Raw genomic sequence first — 22,863 nt, forward strand, 5'->3', positions numbered from 1 at the left:
CTTACACCTTCCAACTGGACCTCCTCCTTTAAGACTCATGTATTCAACAACGGACTTGACATTTCCACTTAGATTACAGATACTTCAAACTCAACAAGTCTCAAACTGAGCTGCTAATACAGCTCCCCACATTAAGCTTACTCCTGTCAGACTTTTTCATTTCAGGAAATGGCATCTCTGTCCTTCCAGTTGCTCAGGCCGAAACCCACGGACCCATTCTTGATTCCTCTCTTTCTCTCTTGCTGGACAACCAATACATTAGCACATTCTGTTAGTGCTCTCTTTGAAATATATGTAGAATTCAACCACTATTGGGACTCAGTCAGTGTTAACTTCTCACAAAGCTACTTATTTGTGGGACTGTTTCATCATCAGTATTTAGATTTTTGAAGCAGAGTGCTTAAATTAGGCACATGCATTCTATCATTAGTAGAGGTAGTTAAAAATAGTAACTTTCTAATACACCCCACAAATGCACCGTAAGTTTCATTGAAATAAAATCTTGAAAGTTTTTATTTTTTACTTTTTAAAAATTTTAAATTTATAAATAGAGATGGGGTTTCACCATGTTGCCCAGGCTGGTCTGGAACTCCTGTGTTCAAGTGATCCTCCCGCCTCGGCCTGGGAAAGTGCTGGGATTAAAGGCATGAGCCACTGCACCCCAGCCAAAATCTTATAATCAAGTTGCCTAAGAAGCAATTATAAGGCTGACTGCTTCCAACTTCTAGGCTGAGCATAGTGACTCATGCCTATAATCCCAGTGCCTTGGGAAGCTGAGGGGAAGGGTCTCTTGAGGCCACGAGTTTGAGACTAGCCTGGGCGACACAGCAAGACCTTGTCTCTAAAAAAAATTTTAAAAATTAGCTAGGTATGGTGGCATGTGCCTGGAGTCCCAGCTAATTGGGAGGCTGAGGCAGGAGGATCACTTGACCCCAGGAATTCAAGACTGCAGTGAGCAATGTTCGCGCCACTGTACTCCAGTCTGGGTGACAGAGGAAGACCTTGTCTCAAAAACAAAAACACCAAAAAAAATTAAATAAGAGTTTTGCAGTCTTTGCTGTCAAATTTCTTCCTCAGTGACACAGTGAAACGGATCCTTATTAAGTACACAGGTAAAACAAAAGACTTCACGCTAAGGTCTGAAGCACAAGCATTAATGTTAAGTGCTCATAGTTGCTAATGGCAAATGTGAGTGAAATGAAGCAATTTTTTTTTTTTTTTTTTGAGATGGAGTTTCACTCTTGTCACCCAGGCTGGAGTGCAATGGCACAATCTCAACTCACTGCAACCTCCACCTCCCAGGTTTAAGCATTCCTCCTGCCTCAACCTCCTAAGTATCTGGGATTACAGGTGCCTGCCACCACGCCCAGCTAATTTTTTTGTATTTTTCGTAGAGACGAGGTTTCACCATGTTGGCCAGGCTGGTCTTGAACTCTTGACCTCAGGTGATCCACCCACCTTGGCCTCCCAGACTGCCAGGATTACAGGTGTGAGCCACCACTCCCAGATGAAGCAATGTTTTTTAAAGAAAAGGATAAGAAACATAATTAGAGAAGGGAAAAAAAGGAAACATGTAGTATGGATGGAAGTGTGCTAAAAAATGACTGAAGTATCACAAAAGCAGCAGGAATGCCACAAACACTAAACTGACTTTAAATACTGAGTGACTGAAAGTAAATAGAAAAGAGAAGGTAAGTGACCTGAATCCTGAGATACTGTAGCACTTGGAAGTCAAAGAGGTGACAAGCAGACAGCAAAGACCAGAGAGGTGGGCAGGAAACTAAGAGTGTGGTATTTTGGAAGCCAAGTAAAGATAGTGTTTCTAGGAAGAAAGAAGGGTCAACTGTTGGAACTGCCAATGATACATCAGATGAGGATTAGAATCAATCTGAGTATTAGCAGTTTGGTAGCCAACCACCTGTACAAACACATATTTTTTAACCAGCTTACATTTGACAGCTCTTGATTTTTACTACATATAACATTTCCTTGTGTTTAAAAACTTATGAAAAAACTTTGTGAATGTAACTGAAATTAACAACCTTATATACTCTGTCAGAAAATAATTTAATTTTATCAAGGTTATGAAGCAGTACCTGTAAGTCGGGGAATAATTGTTTTGTTGATGATTGTAGACAAGATTTTTTTATCTGAACTACTTTCCTTCTTTGAATCTTCTACACTGCTATCCATAAATTCTTCTACAGATTTGAACCATGGCATCTCTTTTAAACCTGTGGAATCCAACTTACAAAGAAAACGATAAAAGTTATGAAGAAATCCTTCAACATTAGTGTATTTTAAAATAGTTATTGTTTTTTTCAATAATCATCAGAGCTTTTCTAAGGATCAGAGGAGACTTTTTAACACTAGACCACCAAGGCTAGGCAGGATGGCAGGACAGCATGACTGAGATGTGGTGTCTAAGTAGCATAAAAAGAAGCCGCATTTCATGCATTCAATTACACAAGAAACACTCAACAACCACCTAGTGTGTGCCGGAGCCTTTAGAGCCTACCACGTGGCAAGTACTCTGCTAGGAGCAAAGTATACATTTGTTAGGCACTTGAAACAGCCATGAATGAATTTGTTTATAAAAAAAATCATCCATTTCAAGCAAAGTTTATTTCTGGCCCCTTCAATTCTCATAAGCATAAAAATGTAATTTGTATGTGATTTAAAGGTTCTATTACACAGTAGACAGTTGCTGAGTTCATATTCCTTTTTTTTTCTTTTAGTCAGTCAAATTCACTGAATAGAGTTTATATTTCTTAACTTAGGATCTAAATATCTGCAATTTCTTGCTCCTGAACTAATATTTCTCCCTTTATACCTTTAGGAAACACCTTTCCCTTTCTGATTCATCCTGTTTATCCCATAAACCCTTCCAAGGCTTGCATTCCACCTCCTCAATGCCACCCTAAGCAACTCCTCCCAGTATGTCATCTCCAACTCAAGAATTCTTGAAACAAGGCTTTTATATCTACTTTCTCCAAACCCAACAGTACCTTATACTTTCTGGCAGGATTTTAAATTTAATGTACAAGAAACTAAAAAAATTGTGTTTGCTTTACTGATGTTAATGATGCTCAGCCTAAAAGTCAAGTGAGAGCCAAGAAAAGAATGTAGCTGAAAGCACACATTTTCTGACTATTGTTCCAAAGCTCTAAATTTCAGTTCCAACTGTAAGGGTAAGGTATTTCATAGCTAACATAATAGTAAGGGAATTTAAGTATACTAATGTAATCAGGATAAATTTTCACATATGAAGCATAAATACCTTAAGAGGATTCCAATCAATCAACTGAACTCGTATTAGGGGATTTAAAAGCTTTGGTATGCACAAACTAACGAAAGCTTCATAATAGGAGTCAGGAAACTTTTCTCGCCATTGCTGAAACTTCAACAAAATATTCTGGATGTTACAAAAGTCATCATGCACATCTTCAAAAACTTTCTTCTGTTTCTGTAAAATGTCACCTGTCAACAAAATAAGTCTCTTTATGCATTTTAAGTTGTGAACTTTAAGTATGCTTCCTTAAAAACACGGTCATGCCAGACTGTAATCAATTGAGCTAAAATTCCGTCCTTTTATATTAACATAAATTTTTATTAAAAAAATCACTTTAGCAACTAAGTAACAATATCAACACTAATAAAAGCTACCATATATACCCCTGCTATATGCCAACAGAAATACATTAATCTCATTTTACCATCGCAGCTATCTTCCCTACCATATAGGTATAGTCTACTTATTTACAGGCAAAACATCAAATTTAGGGAGGACAAGACATTTGTCTAAGATTACACAGAACAAAATCTCCCTTAGAACCCAAATTTAAAGTTTCACCAAATTCAAATGTTTTAAGTTAAAAATGACAATATAGAAACTGTGTGGTAAAGAAGTGAAATGAAGATGTTCACTAGTAATAGGAGAAAGTCTAAGAGAAAAAATTATGAAGATACAAGAATACTCACAATGCTCCTTCCTTCATTGTACTCCATTATTCAGAGGTAGGAAGAGAGTCTTACAGAGGAAATATGTGTTTCATTTTTCCTGAATTTAACCAACTGTTTTATATAGCTTAGGTATTTATTAAGGGCAATCACAGCAAAGCGTTTCTCACCATTTCAAAACTCAAACCATGATATATTAGAAACTTGGTAACTGACCTTGGCTTTTTTGGAAGTCAATCATCTCTGCTGAAGGCAGTTCATCATCACTAGATGTCCCTTCCTGATGATTACAATTCCCAGAAAGCATCCTTGCTTGTCTTCTTTTTGTCCTATATTTTGCAACAAACCAAAAATAAACAAAAAGTAAATAGATCTCGCTGAAAATAAATGCTTAATTTTTTTTTTACCTCTTGCTGAAAATAAGTAATTTTATCATTTATTTTAAATGGTCAAAAATATATCAGTGCACAATTTTATTAATATTTTTGACATTTTTAGTTTCATTAGTTTGAGTTGGTAGTTCTCCATTTGTTTTTTTGTTTTTTCTTCTAAGACATTCCCAGTTAGGGCATTCCCATGGGCTAACCAGATTCTGAAGAGGGGGTTAATTACAATTAGGAACGGTTTCTAGTTACATGAAGGGGTGGCTTACCCCTCCACACCTGTGGGTGTTTCTCATTAGGTGGAACGAGAGACTTGAGAAAAGAAATGACACAGAGACAAAGTATAGAGAAAGAAAAAGTGGGCCCAGGGGACCGGCACTCAGCATACAGAGGACCCACGCCGGCACTGGTCTCTGAGTTCCCTTAGTATTTACTGATAATTATCTTTATCATCTTAGAAAAAAGCGAAGTGGAAGGATAATAGGATCATCGTAGGGAGAAGGTCAGCAGTAAGACATATGAATAAAGATCTCTGTGACATGAATAAGTTTAAGGAAAAGTGCTGCGCCTTGATATGCATATGCAAACATCTCCATAAACCTTTTTAGTGCATAAAGAGCAGCACTGCGCTAGCAAGTCCCACCTTTCGCCCTAAGGCAGTTTTCTCCTTTCTCAGTAAACAGAACATAGAATCGGGTTTTATACCGAGATGTTCCTTTGCCCAGGGGCGGGCAGGAGACGATGCTTTTCTCTATCTCAACTGCCAACAACTGCCAAGAGGCCTTCTTTCCTCTTGTACTGGTCCTCCTCAGCACAGACTCTTCACGGGTGTCAGGATGGGGGACGATCAGGTCTTTCCCATCCCACGAGGCCATATTTCAGACTGTCACATGGGGAGAAACGTTGGACAATATCTAGCTTTCCTAGGCAGAGGTCCCTGCAACCTTTGGCAGTGTACGTGTCCCTGAGTACTTGAGATTAAGAGAATGGTGATGACTTTTAACCAGCAAGCTGCCTTCAGGCACTTGTTTAACAAAGCACATCCTACACAGCCCAAAATCCTTTAAACTTTGAGTCACCACAGCACATGTCTCTTGCAAGGACATGGTTGGGAGTAGGGTCACAGATTAATAGCATCTCAAATACAGAACAAAATGGAGTCTCTTATGTCTACTTCTTTCTGTATAGACACAGTAACAGGCTGATCTCTCTTTCTTTTCCCCAGAGTTACAAGCAATTCCCAGCCTGATAAATGTCATTTTACCCATTCCTTTTAACTGATCCAAATATACCCATGTGTCTTTAAAGCAGTGAAGGATGGTTTTACTAAATTTTGCTTCTATTTTTATTTTCACAAATTAATAACGTATATCAGGTATACTTCATGACATCATGTGGTTAATTACATTTAAGTAGTGAAAAGTACTTCCTCAATCATGCTTTCTTTAAATCTTCACTTTATATAGGTACCTTCGAAATTCAATCTCTTCTGAAATCCACTGAGTTTTTTCATCTAGTGCTAAGTTTCCACTTGTGGACGTCTCATCTTTGCCTGTTAATAAATAAAATTGACTTCATACTACAAATTCTCAAAAGAAAAAAGTAAAATGCTTTGAAAATAAAGGTAACATCATGGATGTATAAACATATATGCATAAGTAAATACAAAAATATGCTTAAATTTTGCAATTCATTATGCAATGAAATTTCAGTGTTAACTCTTTATTGCAATATTAACAGGCATGAGGTTCATTGGCCTAAAAATGTATTTTGGCTGACGAAAATGTTCACCTAAAAACGTACTTTGGCTGGTGTACTGTTGCTATTGTTGAGAACAGCAGCAAAGTTCTACCAAAAAGTTTAGTTTCCTTGTATTCTTTTCCAGTAGTTACTAGTTTTTTTCCATAGCCAAATGCAAGAAATATTGGCTTTATCAATACAGGAGTCCCCCACTTAGAATGTATCCCCTTAGAATGTATTTGCAGGTGATACATTCTAAGAACCCCAGTGGATGCCTGAAACCACATACAGTACCAAACCCTATTTGTTTTTTCCTCTATATACACACCTATGATAAAGTTTAATTTATAAATTAGGCACAGTAAAAGACTAACAATAGCAATAAAGTAGAACAATGAAAACAACATACCGTAATGTATGTTATAGGAATGTTGGGTATCTCTATCTCAAAATATCTTATTGTACTGTACTCATTCATTTTTGGACCATTGTTGACTGAAACTATGGAAAGTAGAACTGCAGATTAGAGGCACTCCTGTATTCTATTCACATTATTTCTTATTTTAATATGTAATACCATTATTTACAATCCACTAAGGGTTGTGTGTTTCACTGAAAGTCACTTTGCCTTTACATTTACTAGTTACTTGGTTACGGTCTTTCACTATCTCCTGATAGCACCTTAATCAAAGGAAGATATCTCTGAAAGTACAAAATCAATGAGGAAAAAAAAAAAGGAGGTATCCATATTTTGTATAATGAAATCTTAAAGATAAATCTGTATTGAAACTCACCAGAACCAATCTGTAAAATGACTTTGAAACTATGAAGTTAGATTTCTGACAGAGTCTAAAGAATTATGTGAACTTGTCTCAAAACATTCTCTACATGGCTATGTACATATTCTGTCTGAAATAGTAAATAATTGGAAGTTATGTTTATTTTTTAGTCTTGGACTTAATTTAAAACATTCTTAAGTCCTATTTCTAAATGCTTTGAGTTTTTGGAAGTTGGTGAGTAAAGGGTTTGTGGGAAAATACATGAAAAACATGTTTATAAAAATAAAAATATTTTTATTCTTCACATAATTTAGCTTAATGAATAATAAATTGTATTGAACAGGAAAAACACTAACGTGATAACTGTTGTAAATACGTTGATTCATGTTTTAATTCATCTTGCCTGCGTTTCATAAAAGTCATAGCTTGTTTTAAAAGGAGTGCATGCATGGATGATTCTATTTCTTGGATGTTGATAATCTGAAATACATATATAAGTAATATTTTGTAGGTCATCAATAATGAAATATATATATACACACAAAAGTACTATTTAGAAGATACATAAGCATATTTGTATGCTTAATTCTCAAAGAAACATTCCCAATACTATCACATTTCAAGTATAAAACATTGTGTGCAACAGACCTAGCTGTCAATACCTTTAATATTAAAAATCAGAAAATTGACTTAGTCTACTGGAACTATTATAATTATCAGAGATAGATAAACTAAATGGGGGCCAGGTGTGGTAGTTCATGTCTGTTATCCCAGCACTTTGGGAGGTGGGCGGATCACCTGAGGTCAGGAGTTCAAGGCCAGCCTGGCCAACATAGTGAAACCCCTTGTCTACCACTAACAATACAAAAATTAGCCAGGCACAGTGGTGCCCACCTTCAATCCCAGCTACTCAGGAGACTGAGGCAGGAGAATTACTTGAACCCTGGAGGTGGAGGTTATAATGAGTTGAGATTGCGCCACTCTGTACTCCAGCCTCGGCAACAGAGCAAGGCTCTGTCTCAAAAAAAAAAAAAAAAAAAACAAATGGGATGGAGTCAGGAACATGCATTAAAGTTTGAGATAGAAGATTTTTTTTGAGATAGAAGAATAAGAAAAAATGAAGGATACAGATGTTTTCACAGGCTGAGGGTGTGGAAAGTAGGTGGGGGGGCACTCAAAGCTGGTGAAATTTGAAAAATTGGGGAATGGAGAAAAACTAACCAGAGACAGGTAACAAAGTTGTGATGTGATACAGAAATGAGACTCGTTGAAATTGAAACGCTCCTATTTTGGGGAGCAACAATTCCTCCTACTCCTTTGATACTCCACAGCTGCTGCTATGAATACATTAATGCACAGGCTGACAAAATTTTAATAGTGTAATTTTTCAAGGAGGAATGAAAAAAGAAAATTACATTGTAATACTTCAGAAAGTAACTACCAAGTGGTAGTAGAAGATAGCTAACTTAAAACAACAATTGGGACAAAGCATCCCATTGTTTAGCAACATTTTCATTATAAACAAAAAATAATGTGGGCTGAGCGCGGTGGCTTAGGCTTATAATCCTAGCACTTTGGGAGGCTGAGACAGGTACACTGCCTGAGCTCAGGAGTTCCAGACCAGCTTGGGCAACATGGCGAAACCCCGTTTCTATTAAAAATACAAAAAATTAGCTGGGTGTGGTGGTGCGCGCCTGTAGTCCCAGCTACTTAGGAGGCTGAGGCACAAGAATCGCTTGAACCTAGGAGGCAGAGGTTGCAGTGAGCTGAGATCGTGCTACTACACTCCAGCCCAGGTGACAGAGCGAGACTCTGTTCCCCTCTTCAAAAAAATAAATGAAATAAAAATAACAAAAAGAATGTGGAAAGTAGAGTATACTTTATTGAAATGGTTAATCTTTTTTTAAAAACGGATAGCTGAAGGCCCACCCCAATTTAAGAACTTAGTATGCATAAATCAAAAACTAAAAATAAAAATCTCAAAAACATCTGAATGTTTAAAGAAAAACCATTACAAACAAAATTAAAAGACAAAACTGGTAAGTTCACAACAAGCAGGATAAAGCATTAAAAAATTTTAAGCTATAAAGAATTGTTCATACTCTAACAAAACTAGAAAAGAAAAAAAAATCTCTACTGATAACCACAAAGATAACAGGGCAAAGACAAGAAACAAATAATTCACAAGAAGAAAACCAGAGTTTGCTTGAGATCAAAATACAATATGTAAAAACAAAATCCGTTTATTCCTAATCTAGTAAACTAATAAAACTGGCACAATCTTTCCGGAGGTCAATTTTGTAATGTTTCATAAGCCTTAAAAATATTTAGACTTAAATAATTCATTTTCTCTGACTTCATTTTCAAGGAATTTTCCTTAAACAGATAAAATTGTAACAAAAATTTATATACAAAATTTTATACAATGTTACTTATAATAAAATAACTGCAAAAAACTTGAATATCCAACATTAAGAGAATGCTTATATCATCTTATTTTAAAAATGTGTAGGAAAAATACTAGAGAAAAGTATCTAATTGTGAGATTTAGACTTTTCTTAATTGCATAAGGGGTTTTCTGCAGGAAATGATATAAATATTGATATGTACCTTTTCATTAAGGCAGTCAATTAAATTTTCCACATAAATTTTCATGCTCTTATAGAATTTACAATTTAGAGCTTGATTTGATGAACTCTCTAGGTTCTGGATGGTACTCTCTGAACTTTTGACATCTTGCACATATTTTTCATACTCCCTCAGGTGTGAGCGGTGAGTTTCCTGTAGTAATGTTAATCTAAATAAATAAAATAAAAATTAGTTTATTTTTCAAACTTTTTCAAAAGTAGGAATCTAATGCAAATATTTCCAAAGACCACCAAGGAAACTGACAATCATATAAATCTGGGTGTACAGACTAGATAAGCAAAGACCACCACAATAAAAGTAAACCCTTTAGCACCTGCTTAAGCCAAATACTCTCTCTTCAAGTTTTCTTGCATTTGTCTTTCAGAATCTTTCTTTGCTTTATATAAAGGACAGTGAGAATTAAGAAATTAATCAAGATAATAATGTGTAGTAGGCATTATTAATGAAATGTTTTAGTTAAGTAGAATATTTTTAACTATAGCAGTGAACTTGTAAGTAAATATTATGTAGAAAAAGCTAGGTACAGAGCAAGGTACATAATGTGCTTCCTTTTTTGTATAAAAACAGGGGAATATGTAAGTACATATGTGCTTGTAAAGATATATATAGACCACCTCTGGAAGAAAACATAAGAAAATGGTAGCAGTGGTTTCCTCTAGGGAGGGTGGTAATTTACTTTGTTCTGTATATCCTTTCCACTGGTTATTTTATGTTTTAACAGTGAGAGTGTATGGTCTTTTTAAAATAAAAAACCTAGTTAACAAAAAATAAAATATAATAAAGTTATCCAGATAAAATAAAATACTACACTAAATCAATGATCTGCTGCCTCTTTTTTATCCCTCATGCAAGGTTATCTCTGTACTCTAGGGGGCTGGCAAACTACCAGCCCACCCTTTGTTTTTATAAAAAAAAGTTCTATTGGAACGCAGCCAAGCTTATATGTTTACATATTGTCTATGGCTGTTTTCATGCTGTAACATAGAGTTGAGCAGTTACAACAGCAATCATCCAGCCCTTAAAGCCTAAAATATTTACTATCCAGTCTTTTACACAAAAAGGCACTTGCTGACTCCTGTTCTAGATCAAAATGTCCAACAGAGAAATATTTAAGTAAATTATGATATAACAACTATATGGACAAACATGATAGTTTTTTTAAAAAATTAAAGGCTATTTGGTAATATAGAAAAATGCTTATAACCATATTAAATAAAAAAGTAGAATTTTGTATTTACTGATTTTAACCATGTAAAAGACTAAAAAGACATTATGGTAGTCACCCCTTAATCATGGGGATAGGTTCCAAGACCCCCAGTGAATGCAAATAATATCAAAGCCTATATATGCTGTTTTTTCCCTATACATACATAACTACGATAAAGTTTAATTTATATATTACATACAGTATGCCTGTACTCTGGGGCCATTATTAAGTAAAATAAGGGTTACCTGAACACAAGCACTGGTGATACTGCAATAGTTGATCTGATAACTGAGATGGTTACTACATGACTAACAGGCTGCTGGCTTACAGAGCAAAGAGATGTTGGACAAAAGCATGATTCTTATCCTGGGCAGGATGAAGCAGGGCAGCTCAAGACGTCATCGCACTACTTAGAACAGCATGCAATTCAAAACATATGAAATGTTTATTTCTGGAATTTTCCATTCAATATTTTCAGACTAGGGTTTCACCACTGATAACTGAAACCATAGAAGGCAAAAATGCAGATATGGGGGGACTACTGTATACAACAATGAAATCAATTGTGTTAGTATGATAACACAGGAGATCCTTTTTTCCCCTTATAAGTTTGTTTAATATCAGTACTTAATAATCTAAAAGAATATAGTGCTATATCTCTAGTATTAAATATCTAGGACAAATATAAATTTCAAAATAAGTATTGCTCACCTAGTATTTAATTGCTTCTTTATAATTTCTAAATTTACTGGTGTAAATGAAATGGAGGTATCAAATTTCTTCACTTTTGAAGATCCACTGCCATGGGAAAGATCTATGTCTCTTTCCTAAAAAAATAAAAATAGATTTTTACAAAACCATTTCATTTACCTTCGAAACATTAACAGCATGAAAAGGGACTGGATGATCCAAGGTCTCCTCAAGCTAAAAAATTCCATGTCTTTGTAATTTTTCATGGTCCCAATAAAATGTTTTAAATTCAGTTTTAAAATTTAGAAGTTTAAATTCATATTTAAGAAGCAAATTCTAAAAATTACATTTTAAAAAAAGTTTAGTTTTGAAGCTAATTTTGGTTATGGTCTAATGTACTCTCAGAAAGTCATCCAGTTTTTTAAGAAACAACAATCCTTCATGAATATTAACTGGCGGAGCAGACAGACCTGTCTGGCTGACCTGACACCTATTTCCATGATAGAAGTACCTATTTAACTCCAACTCCATTCTAGTCAATGAAAAGTAAATGGAAGTCTGCTGGAGGATATGTAAGTAAAGTTTTTACTTTTCTTTAAGACATTCTTTTTTTTTTGAGACAGTCTTGCTCTGTCACCCAGGCTGGAGTGCAGTGGCGCGATCTCAGCTCACTGCAAGCTCCGCCTCCCGGGTTCATGCCATTCTCCTGCCTCAGCCTCTCAAGTAGCTGGGACTGGGACTACAGGCGCCCACCACTACGCTTGGCTAATTTTTTGTACTTTTAGTAGAGACAGGGTTTCACCATGTTAGCCAGGATGGTCTCGATCTCCTGACCTCATGATCTGCCTGTCTCGGCCTCCCACAAAGTGCTGGGATTACAGGCGTGAGCCAAAGAGCCTGGCCAAGAAATTCTTATTTGGGTTTTCTGTTCCTTGTAAAGAAATGCACTGCTAACATATATCTTATAAAATGGTATATTTCATATTAGCGTCCTCTGTCTAATCGCAGCTTCTCCACGCTTGGAATGTTCAAAAAATGCTAAAGAACCTCTATTTTACACAAAGACACATGAAGAAAATTGACCAGACATTTAGCCAATTTCACTGGCTTAGCTATTCTTTTTATATTTTCCATGAAGCATCATCTTTTGTCCTTTCAATTCTCACCAAGCCTCCCATCCAGCTCTGCGCATACCTACAAAATCTCCAAACACTCTTGATATTTTGCAGTCAATGACCCATTCAAATATCACCAGTTCCGTAAAGGCTTTCTCAAACTTCCTCATTTACCTTCCCTCCTATAAAACTTGATCACCCACTTGCTCCTTTGTGCTACCTCAGGACCCTGCAAAGAGTTCTGTCACAGAACCTGTAGGATTTCACTATAATTGTTTTGTTCAGTTGTCTTCCTTCCTGCAAAGGTTGTACAACGTTGTAAGCGGCCGTAGCAGGCTAATGGTGACCCCATGAAAACATGTTCACATTCATGTTCATGTTCATTATATGGCAAAAGATGTAATTAAGACTTTGAGATGAGGTGCATGTCCTGGATTATCCCAATGGAGCCTGAATACAATTACATGTTCCATCCTAAGAGACAGGGAATTTTGGGACACAGAGAAGAAGCAGATGTGAAGATGGAACAAAGAGAGATGAGGCCACAAGCTAAGGCATGCCAACAGCCACCAGAAACTAGAAGATTCAAGGAATGGATTCTCTTCTAAGAGTTTTTGGAAAGGGGGGATGCTCTACTGCCATTTTGATTTTGGACTTCTGGCCTCCAGATCTGAGAGAGAATAAACTTCTATTGTTTTAAGCCACCAAGTCTGCGGTAATTTGTTACGGGAGCCACAGGAAACTAATATGGTGGCAAATGGTAGATTTTCAATAAAGGAATCAGTAAATGTACTCACGTTAGCAATAAAAATGCAAATCAAATAAGTGTGAGATTCCATTTTCACCAACTAAACTTGCACCTGAAGAGGACAAGATTATAGTAAAATATTCCCTGATATTGGTGACATTACAGATTGAGCTAAGTTTTCTTTAGAAGGCAATAGAGAAAAATACACTAAGTGCCATAAAAACATTCATCTCTTGATTAGTAATACAGTTCTTGGAAATTATTACAAAGGAATAGTTCAAAAACATACATCTGAACAAAAGAAAGGAGGAAAAATAATTAAATATTCACTGATTCTTATTTGTTAATAAAAAAAAAATCAGATTACAAAGAACCTAAAATGTCCAAAATGAAGAATGGTTAAGAAGATCATGATTCAGTGACTCCAGTGAATATTATGTACCTAATAAAATCAGTTATTATAACAATGTACAAACAAGAGAAGGTAATTTATAATATGTCAAGCAAGGAAAGCAGAATCCAAAATTGTATGCATATTGTGGTTCCTAAACTGTGTGCAAAGGCATCCTAGCAAATTTAAAAGGGTGTAGTGAGACATTTTAAATTTTGGGGGGAAAAACCGTAATACTCAACATCTGTTGGACTACTAGCTTTTAGTTCAGTTACATTAGAATGTGTTCCATATGGCCAGACATGGTGGCTCACGCCTGTAATCCTAGCACTTTGGGAGGTTGAGGTGAGCAGACTGCCTGAGCTCAGGAGTTTGAGATCAGCCTAGGCAACATGATGAAATCCCATCTCTACTAAAATACAAAAAAATCAGTCAGGCGTGGTGGTGTGTACCTGTAGTCCCAGCTACTCAGGAGACTGAGGCATGAGAATTGCTTGAACCTGGGAAGTGGAGGTTGCAGTGAGCCGAGATCATGCCACTGTACTCCAGCCTGGGTGACAAGGCGAAACTGTCTCATAAAAAAAAAAACAAACAAAAAAAAAACAGAATGGGTTCTATTCCTTTTGATAAAGTCATATTTGTGGAGCTGGGTTTTGGGACGACGCTATGATAAAAACAAGTATTGTGTGAAGATCAACATGGAAATGAGAGTGACAGTGTCCAATCTGATTCCAAGGTTTGAAAAGTCATGCATGCCTAACAGGAACACACATCTTATTAGTAAGGAATTTTGGTTATTTAAAAATAAAATAAAAATGTTCTGCCTTCAAATTATCTGTATTTTTTTTTTTCCAAATGTTTAGTTCTTAGGACATAAATTGTATAATATTCTTTGAACTACTTAATAAATAGAATTGTTTGGTACTTCTTTTGGCTTACGAGTATCATGATAAAATTACCAAGACACTAACGGCTCCATGAATGAGAGTGTTTGGGAACCTCTGATGTATACTATGATTGCAATTCTTGACCTCATAGGGCTTATATTCTAGCAGCAGACCCAGAGCCCAAATCTAGGACTTATAACCCCAAATACAGTACATTTGTTAGGTTTCAAAGCTCACTACTTGTTTAAACTTTATATTCATTCATTCATTTTTAGTGACAGGGTCTCACTCTGTTGCCCAGGCTGGAGTGCAGTGGTGTGATCATAGCTCACTGCACCCAGAACTCCTGGGCTCAAGTGATCCTCCCAGCTCAGCCTCCCAAGTTGCTGGGACTACAGGCACGCCCCACCAGGCCTGGCTAGTTTTATTTGTTTTTAGTAGAGCTCAGGTCTCACTGTATTGTTCAGGCTGGTCTCAAACTACTGGGCTGAAGTGATCCTCCCTCCTTGGCCTTCCAAAATGCTGGAATAAGAGGTGTGAGCCACTATGCCTGGAAAAATCTGGGCTTTAGTGTTGTTGTTGTTTTTAGTCTTAAATGAGACAGGGTCTCACTCTGTCACCCAGGCTGAAGTGCAGTGGCGCGATCTTGGCTCACTGCAGCTTTGACCTCCTGGGCTCAAGCAATCCTCCCACCTCAGCCCCCAAGTAGTTAGGACTACAGGTGTGTGACCATGCCTAGCTAATTTTTGTATTTTTTGTAGCAGTAGGGTTTCGTCATGTTGCCCAACTAATCTTGAACTCCTGGACTCAAGTGATCCACCTGACTCAGCCTCTTGGGCTTTGGTTTCTAATATAATTTTTAGCAATTCATAGTGTCCCACCCTACTGTATTGCACCAAGACCCCTATTATTGGATATTTACTTTGTTTACATCTTTTTAAAAATTAAATAAAACACAAAGCTATATTTGTGTATGCAGAAATGTAACACAGTTATGTATCATAATATAGGTATAACGTATTTGTGTGTAATATTTACCACAAGGTTCACTATAATAAAAAATTATCTGAGAAATCACATAATGAGATTTAATATATAAATGATAATACATCTATTCACTAGATTGCTATGAAATCATTAAGATGCAGTAGAAGTAGATACACCATTGCAGTGAGATGTCTGTTATATTGTGAAGTGAAAAAAACAGTTTCCAAAGAGAAAATTGGATATATTTATATTATACAGAACAGGTGTCTAAAAGTAAAGTTTGAGGCTTAAACTTTACTTTTAAGCACCTGTCCAATATAAACTGTCAATTATTATAAAATTAAAGATTAAAAAAATAATACCCTCAAGGTATTTATAATCTAGTGGAAAAATAAGATAATACGCACAGTGTAGTGGGTTGAATGGAGGCCTCCCAAAAGATACATCCATGATTTAATCCCTGGAAAGTGCAAATATGACCTTATTTGGAAAAAGAGTCTTTGTGGTTGTAATTAAGTGAAGGATCTTGGATTATCTGAGTGGGCCCTAAATCCAATGACAAGTATCGTTATGAGAAAAACACACAGTAGAGACATGGAAAAAGCCACGTGAAGACAGAGGCAGAGACAGGAGTTATGTAGTCACAAGCCAAGAAATATCTGGAATGACCAGAAGCTGGAAGAGGCAAGGAAGAATTACCTGCTCCCCACAACCCCCCAGGGCCTTTGGAGGAAGCAAGGTGCTACCAACCCCTTGACTTCAGATTCTGGCCTCCGCCTTGTGACAAATGTCTGTTCTTTTGAGTCACCAAGTTTGTGGTAATTTGTTATAGCAGCCACAGGAATCTAATATACATGGTATAAAGAATGATTACCTCTATGATTTTAACTGCTTTCCTCATTTGTTGTCGTTCCCAAATATCCTGTTTTTCATCTTCCTGACTTTCTTCACTTGTTTCTTCATTTCTACTTACTAGGGGGAAAAAAGTTCACATGTAAACATTTAATATTTTTCCATTTTAATTGCAGCAGCCAACATTTTTTGAGCTTATTCTACACAGGCTTAGCACGACTTTACGTGTTATTTATTCTTCACAATAATTCTGGGAAGAAGGCACTATTATTGCCCTCATTTCACAAGTGAGGAAACACAGATATTGGGAGGTTAAATAGCTGTCTGAAGACTATGACGAAGTTGGAAGTTGGATCCTGGGATCTGACTCCAGAACCCGTACTCAAAACACTACAGCCCTATATATTTCTCAGTAAAAAAACTGAGAAAGAATGAAATGTTTGGTTTTTCTCATCAAAAATCTCTCAATTACTACCTAAGAATCTAAACATTTAAAAGTTGTAAGGAACTCAGTCTTTTCCTGGAAAAAAAAAAGTTACAAAAACCTTGGTAAAATGCATATATTATAAATGAGAAATGTGAAAACAGTCCTTTAAGGCTTAGCATTGTGGGTAGATGAAATTTTTTATTACAGCAGGGAAGATTTTAATACATGACATCGAAAATCTCTGTAGATGCTTCCATGTTGAAAAAATATATTTATAAATGTGACGATTGTTTTCAATGTTTTAAAAATAAGATACTGCACATTTTTTTAAACCTGTTAAAAAAGATCAAGAGGTGGTCAGATATTAATAAACATTATTACATACACTCCTTGATAATAACATTTTGATACAGGTACATGTTTTAGAGGTCATAATATCATGGACCAAATCAATGTTAAAAACCGTTATCAACACTCTACAATGTGAGACAGCACATTACATTTTTATGGAGATTCTCTCATAATATTATATTCTAATGAAAAATATCCTAATCTTCATATATTGGTATACACATACTTGATTCCTCAGCCATCCTTTGTCTAAATGTTTGAGGTTTTAGGGTAAATGGTATTCTCTTTTCATGGTCATCAGGCTCACTCTCAGGGTCATCTTCACTCTCTTTCTTCATACCAGAGACGGTAGAGGTATGTTCTACATCCAAAGAAATATAGTCATCTTGGGCTCTGGCCAATTCACGTTTTCTGCGGGCTGCCTGAATAAAAGCTGCATCTGGGATCTTAACTGAAGGAAACAAAGAGGAGGACACTAAAAACCAAAGACCAATGTAAGTAAATATTCCTCACATTTAAGAAAAAGAAAAAAGCACCATTTTCCTAAATTATTTGCTATTTTGATATATGAATGTGACTTTAATAAATGGCTCAAAATCTGTATCAGTAAAGGAAGAAAACTTAATAGAGATCAAATACAATTTAGAAAAATCAACCAAATCTAGAAGTATCAGAAAATATACTGAAACCACTTCATTTTATCTTTTAACTCTCTTACTCATCAGGTACTGCTCACTTTGTTGAGGGGTGGCTATTTCTCATTTCTGGAAGCTCTGAGATTGTCAGCACAGGGATGTGGAGGGGGCTGAGTGTGGTGTTCCCCAATCAGTGAGAGCTACAGAAGTTAGAAGGATCAATGACAGACCAGTCTGACTTACCAAGTAAGACAGATACTACACTATGATGTCCTCCTTCCCTCCTACCCACACTTACAAGAAATCAGAAACATACTACAAACAGTAACAGAGCAAAGCCAAATTAGCCTCTGCGGTTCTATAGTGAGCCGCACATGAATAAACATGAGACATTAAGAAGTGTAAAGAAAATAATCAGGTTCATTTACCAGGTGAAAAATTTTAAATGACAACAACTCTTAAGAGAGCCTTATATTTTTCTTCATATTGTACAGCATAAACATCATTGGCATAAACTCTTCCAATTTAAAACAAGTTTCTTCATGCATGATCTAAGGTGAAATTTATCTTCATTCTGGAAAAAATGGTTTCTTAAGAAAAATACTACAGTAAAGAAATGGCAAGAGAAATTTTCACCATTTTAAGCATTTCAAACTACTAAAAAGATGTCAAGCTACTGAGGCTCTAGTGAAGTTTTCTAAACCTTCCCACAAGTTGACCCAAATTCCTTGAGAAATAAACAGAAAAATGTCATGTACTTGGAGATGCGCAAAAGCTCCAATGTTAGATACAAACAAACAAAAAGAGATATATCACAGACCAATATGCTTGACATCAGCCCTAGGGAAAATTAAAAGTCCTTGAGTAAATCATGAAGCAATAAAGTAATCACTAGAAGTCAATAAATATTCATCAAGAACAAGTAATATAAAATCAGGTTATTTGCTTTTGTATAGATTAGTATTTATTTATAGACTACTGTCAGGGACATGATGAAGGTCATGTCCTCCTCCCAAAGCATTTAAGATTCAAAATCATCACAGCAGGTTATAGTAGCAATTCTCAACCCTGGCTACACATCACAGTCACCTGAGAAGCTTGACATACCCAGGCCTCTACACCAGCAATTCAGATGTTGATCTGAGGCAGAGCTGAGCAAAGTATGTTTTTATAGCTCCCTAGAGGATTTTAATGTGCAGGCAGGGTTAAGATAAGACAGTTAGGTTCAAATACTCAAGTATATGAATATGGACACAGAAATTCTTATTTTGGAAGTGATTTTCCTGAGATGACTTGGTAGGGTTTAATTAGTAAGTCACAAGTAATGGGACACAGTAGTAAGATATTAGTGCTACATAAAGGTAACCGCTCAAGTGAAAATAAAGACGTAAAAATTCAAGGAAGAGTATTGCATCTGTCCTGTTTCTGCATATTCAATACCTAGTTCAAGAGTTCTCTCACACAGCAGACGCTGAGCAGACAAGGGATGAATCAATAATGTCAGCATATTGTTCAATAATAAACACATCATGTTTTTACAAATTTATAACTTATGAATAATTCTTCACATACATCATCCTATCTGATATACAATCATCTAGGGCCGAGAGGTAAATTATCATCTTCTATTAATAACAAGCAGCCTCTGCTAGAGGGACTATTTCGAGGCAGATATTCCTTCCGAACACAAATAAATGCTTTTCTTCCACATGCCTGCCCTTAAAATGAACACATTCCTCCATCTTTTCTTCTCCAGCCAGTAAGTCCTTTGAACTTTCAGGTGTTCCTCACAGGACAAGTTTTCAATTTTTAATCAGTGGGGGAGGGGCAATTCACCCTGCTGAACTGTTCTGCACTCCTGTAAGACATTTATCAATCCTTGCCTGTAGGGCACTACGTGCCAGCAACAACTCAACCACTATAATCATTTAAATAATCCCATACATTTTCAAACGCTGCCCTCTCTCCTTAGGTGGGGCCAGTGCTGCCAACACTTCACAACCACTGCCTTACGTTGTTTAATCCACCATCTTTTTTTTGTTTTTGAGATGGAGTCTTGCTCTGTCGCCTGGGCTGGAGTACACTGGCGTGATCTCTGCTCACTGCAACCTCTGCCTCCCAGGTTCAAGCAATTCTTTTGCCTCAGCCCCTTGAATTACAGGTGTGTGCCACGATGCCTGGCTAATTTTTATATTTTTAGTAGAGATGGGGTTTTGCCATTTTGGCCAGGCTGGTCTCGAACTCCCAACCTCAGGTGATCCAGCCGCCTAGGCCTCCCAAAGTGCTGGGATTACAGATGCGAGCCATCGCACCTGGTCTAATCCACCATCTTTTAGAGTAGCATTGTTTGGTACAGTAGCCACTAGCCCCATGTGACTATTCAAATACAACTAAAAATTCAATTTCTCAGTCTCACTATAGCCACATTTTAAGAGCTCAATAGCCACTTATGACCAGTGGCTACCATATGGACAGTGAAGACCGAAAATTTTTCCAAACCACAGAAAATTCTACTGAATAGCACTGTATCTAGAATCTAGACAAGGCTTTACCCGTTTACTAGATTTCAGTTCTTCATACTGGCTTAATCACTTAGTATTTCTGTACCTTGTGTACATGGAGAAGAAACAAAATTACAAGGTTACAGGGCTGCTGGTTGTTGTTATTTGATAGGCTAATAAAGAAGCACTTATTACTATATTACAAGCATTATAAAATATATTTTAATAATTTTATTTCACTAAAATATGTTTCCTTTACAAAGTTATGTATTTTACTTTATTTTCTCAGAAGGGATCTTAGGCTTCTCTAGACTGAAAAAGGACTCCACAGCACAAAACAAGTTATAAACCTCTGAAGACGCCAGATAAATATTTTTGACTCTGTGGGCTATTGGGTCCTTGATGAAACTTCTCAACTCTGCTACTGCAGTGCAAAAGCACACACAAATAATAAGTAGCTGAAAGACTGATTGTGTTTTACTAAAATCTTGTTTACAAAAATATGTAGTGGGCCATATTTGCCACCCCTAAACTAGACTGATCTTTCTAAGACACAAAAACATTCATGTCACCTGTATCAAATTTTCAGTGGTTCCCTAAGCCCTGTATCATCTGACTCCAACTTGTCCTTCCCGTTTTCTTCTTTTCCTTAAACTCCCAACCAAATACTTTCGGCCAAACGGAGCTATCTTTAGCTTCCTGCACATATTACATACCTTCCCTAAAGTTTCAGATATGCTACATCCTATACCTGAAACATCCTCCCTGACAAATTCATACCATCCTTTAGGTATCAGTATCAATCACCCAGCATAGTACAGTGGTTAAGAAGAATACAGGCTCTAGAACAGACTGGGTTTAAATCCTAGCCCTGCTACTTATAAGCTGTCTAACCTGTGCATGTTAAAATATAATAAAAATGAGCAGCCAATTTTGGCACTCTGACAATTATCCTTAATGACCTACTTGCCCCATATGTCACCAGAGTTTTTAATATGTTATTAATAACGATATCAAAAACACTATATTAAAAATAAAATTCTTAACCAAAATCATACAAATTACTAACCTGTTGATGAAAGTTCTTTTTCTCCAAGAGAGCTAGAGCTGTCAGAAGACAAACCCTGATCATCCTTACTTTCTGAGGAGTGATGTATTTCATCCTCTTCATCTGTGGACACATCAAGGACTCTGGATTCTAACAGGACATTAAAAAAAAATAACAAAAAAGAGTCAAAATAATGTAATTAATAATTGAAATTCTGAACAACACATGGCATACGTATAATATGGTGTTTTAATCCTACTCCACATATTAAAGTAGACATATTGATCTTCCTCCAACTTTCTGTCTTTCTTAAGCAACTGAATGATCTACAAAGTGTACAAAGACCCTATTTGTATTAACGAGGCATCTAATAATATATTTCCAAAAAGATGCAATGAGAAGAGGGAAAGAGGCATTAGAGAAAAAAAAGAGACAAAATTGAAGTAATATTTAGAAAAGTAATGATTGTGAGTAAGTAGAAAAGAAAAATATTTAATGTATACTATGTACTAGGCACGTTAAAACCTGTTTTACATGACTTACTTAATACTTGTAATTCTATAAAGTAAATACTATTTCTGATGAGTTCACTAAGGATTAGGAGGATAAAGAACACCAACTCAGGAAATGGAAAAGCAGGGCTTTCAATCTAATCCCATCCAACTTCAGAATTTAGGCTCTCTTTATAGTATGCCATATTTCAGTGGCTGGTGGCAAGAAATACTGTAACGAGCACTTTGGTCAAAACTAAACCATGGGTCTATCTTTTCAATGCATGATTTGGAAGGTCAAATAGTCTGTTAAATTCAATTAATCTGTTAAACAAAGATAACACCAAGATAAAACCCACAGGGGTGTTGTGAAAATTAAATGAACAAAATAAAGGAATTCTTGACATTACTGACAAGAAAGGGTTTGTTAATCCACAATAAATTTGCAATCTTTATGAGTAACCTTAAAACATAAGATTACATAGTACTCATTACTTTTAATTTTCTACCTTAGTTAAAAGACCTACATACAGTTCAAAAAAGGCTGGAGTAAAATCAAAATTTAAAACACTTTAAAAAAATAGCTGCAGCTCACATCTTTCTTAGATATTGCCATTTATGACAACCCATACCTGTTTCCAAAGTGGATTAACACCAAAGCAGTGGGTCTCAAAGCATGGTTTATCAATCCCTGGAGGTCCTTGAGACTCTTTCAGAGTCTGTGAAATCAAAACTACTTTCATCACAATAATAACATGTTATTTGTTCTTTTTACCATGTTGACATCTATATAATGAAGTAAAGGCAGTGGTGGGTAAAACTGCTAGATCCTTAGCATGAATGAATCAATTTGTAGTAGCAGTTATGGTATTTTTCACTACCTCACATTGGCAGAAAAAAGCCAGTAGCTCTTAATGAAGTAATTAAAAAATTGTTATTTTATTAAATTTTGACCCTTGAGTACACACGTTTAATATTCTTTGTGACAAAATCAAAGTATTCATAAGACACTTTTGCTGCAT

General features: G+C 36.0%; 1 protein-coding gene across 3 annotated transcripts in view; it reads right to left on the minus strand.

Moving 5' to 3' along the window:
* GCFC2 (GC-rich sequence DNA-binding factor 2) overlaps positions 1–22,863 on the minus strand; it is a 49,662-nt gene that overhangs the window by 23,830 nt on the left and 2,969 nt on the right. For 2 of the 3 annotated variants that reach the window (XM_023187962.2, XM_023187961.2), the window contains exons 2-11: positions 21,372–21,500; positions 17,393–17,617; positions 16,411–16,508; positions 11,430–11,545; positions 9,473–9,659; positions 7,219–7,342; positions 5,814–5,895; positions 4,177–4,289; positions 3,281–3,480; positions 2,097–2,247 (exon numbers count right to left, since the gene is read on the minus strand). In XM_023187962.2, coding sequence (XP_023043730.2) covers positions 2,097–2,247; positions 3,281–3,480; positions 4,177–4,289; positions 5,814–5,895; positions 7,219–7,342; positions 9,473–9,659; positions 11,430–11,545; positions 16,411–16,508; positions 17,393–17,617; positions 21,372–21,500 — 1,425 coding nt within the window. The remainder of the gene's footprint in view (positions 1–2,096; positions 2,248–3,280; positions 3,481–4,176; positions 4,290–5,813; positions 5,896–7,218; positions 7,343–9,472; positions 9,660–11,429; positions 11,546–16,410; positions 16,509–17,392; positions 17,618–21,371; positions 21,501–22,863) is intronic. The other variant, XM_023187963.2, reaches the window with a different exon arrangement.

The sequence above is a fragment of the Piliocolobus tephrosceles genome, chromosome 15 (assembly GCF_002776525.5).
Source record: "Piliocolobus tephrosceles isolate RC106 chromosome 15, ASM277652v3, whole genome shotgun sequence".
NCBI classification, from domain to species: domain Eukaryota; kingdom Metazoa; phylum Chordata; class Mammalia; order Primates; family Cercopithecidae; genus Piliocolobus; species Piliocolobus tephrosceles.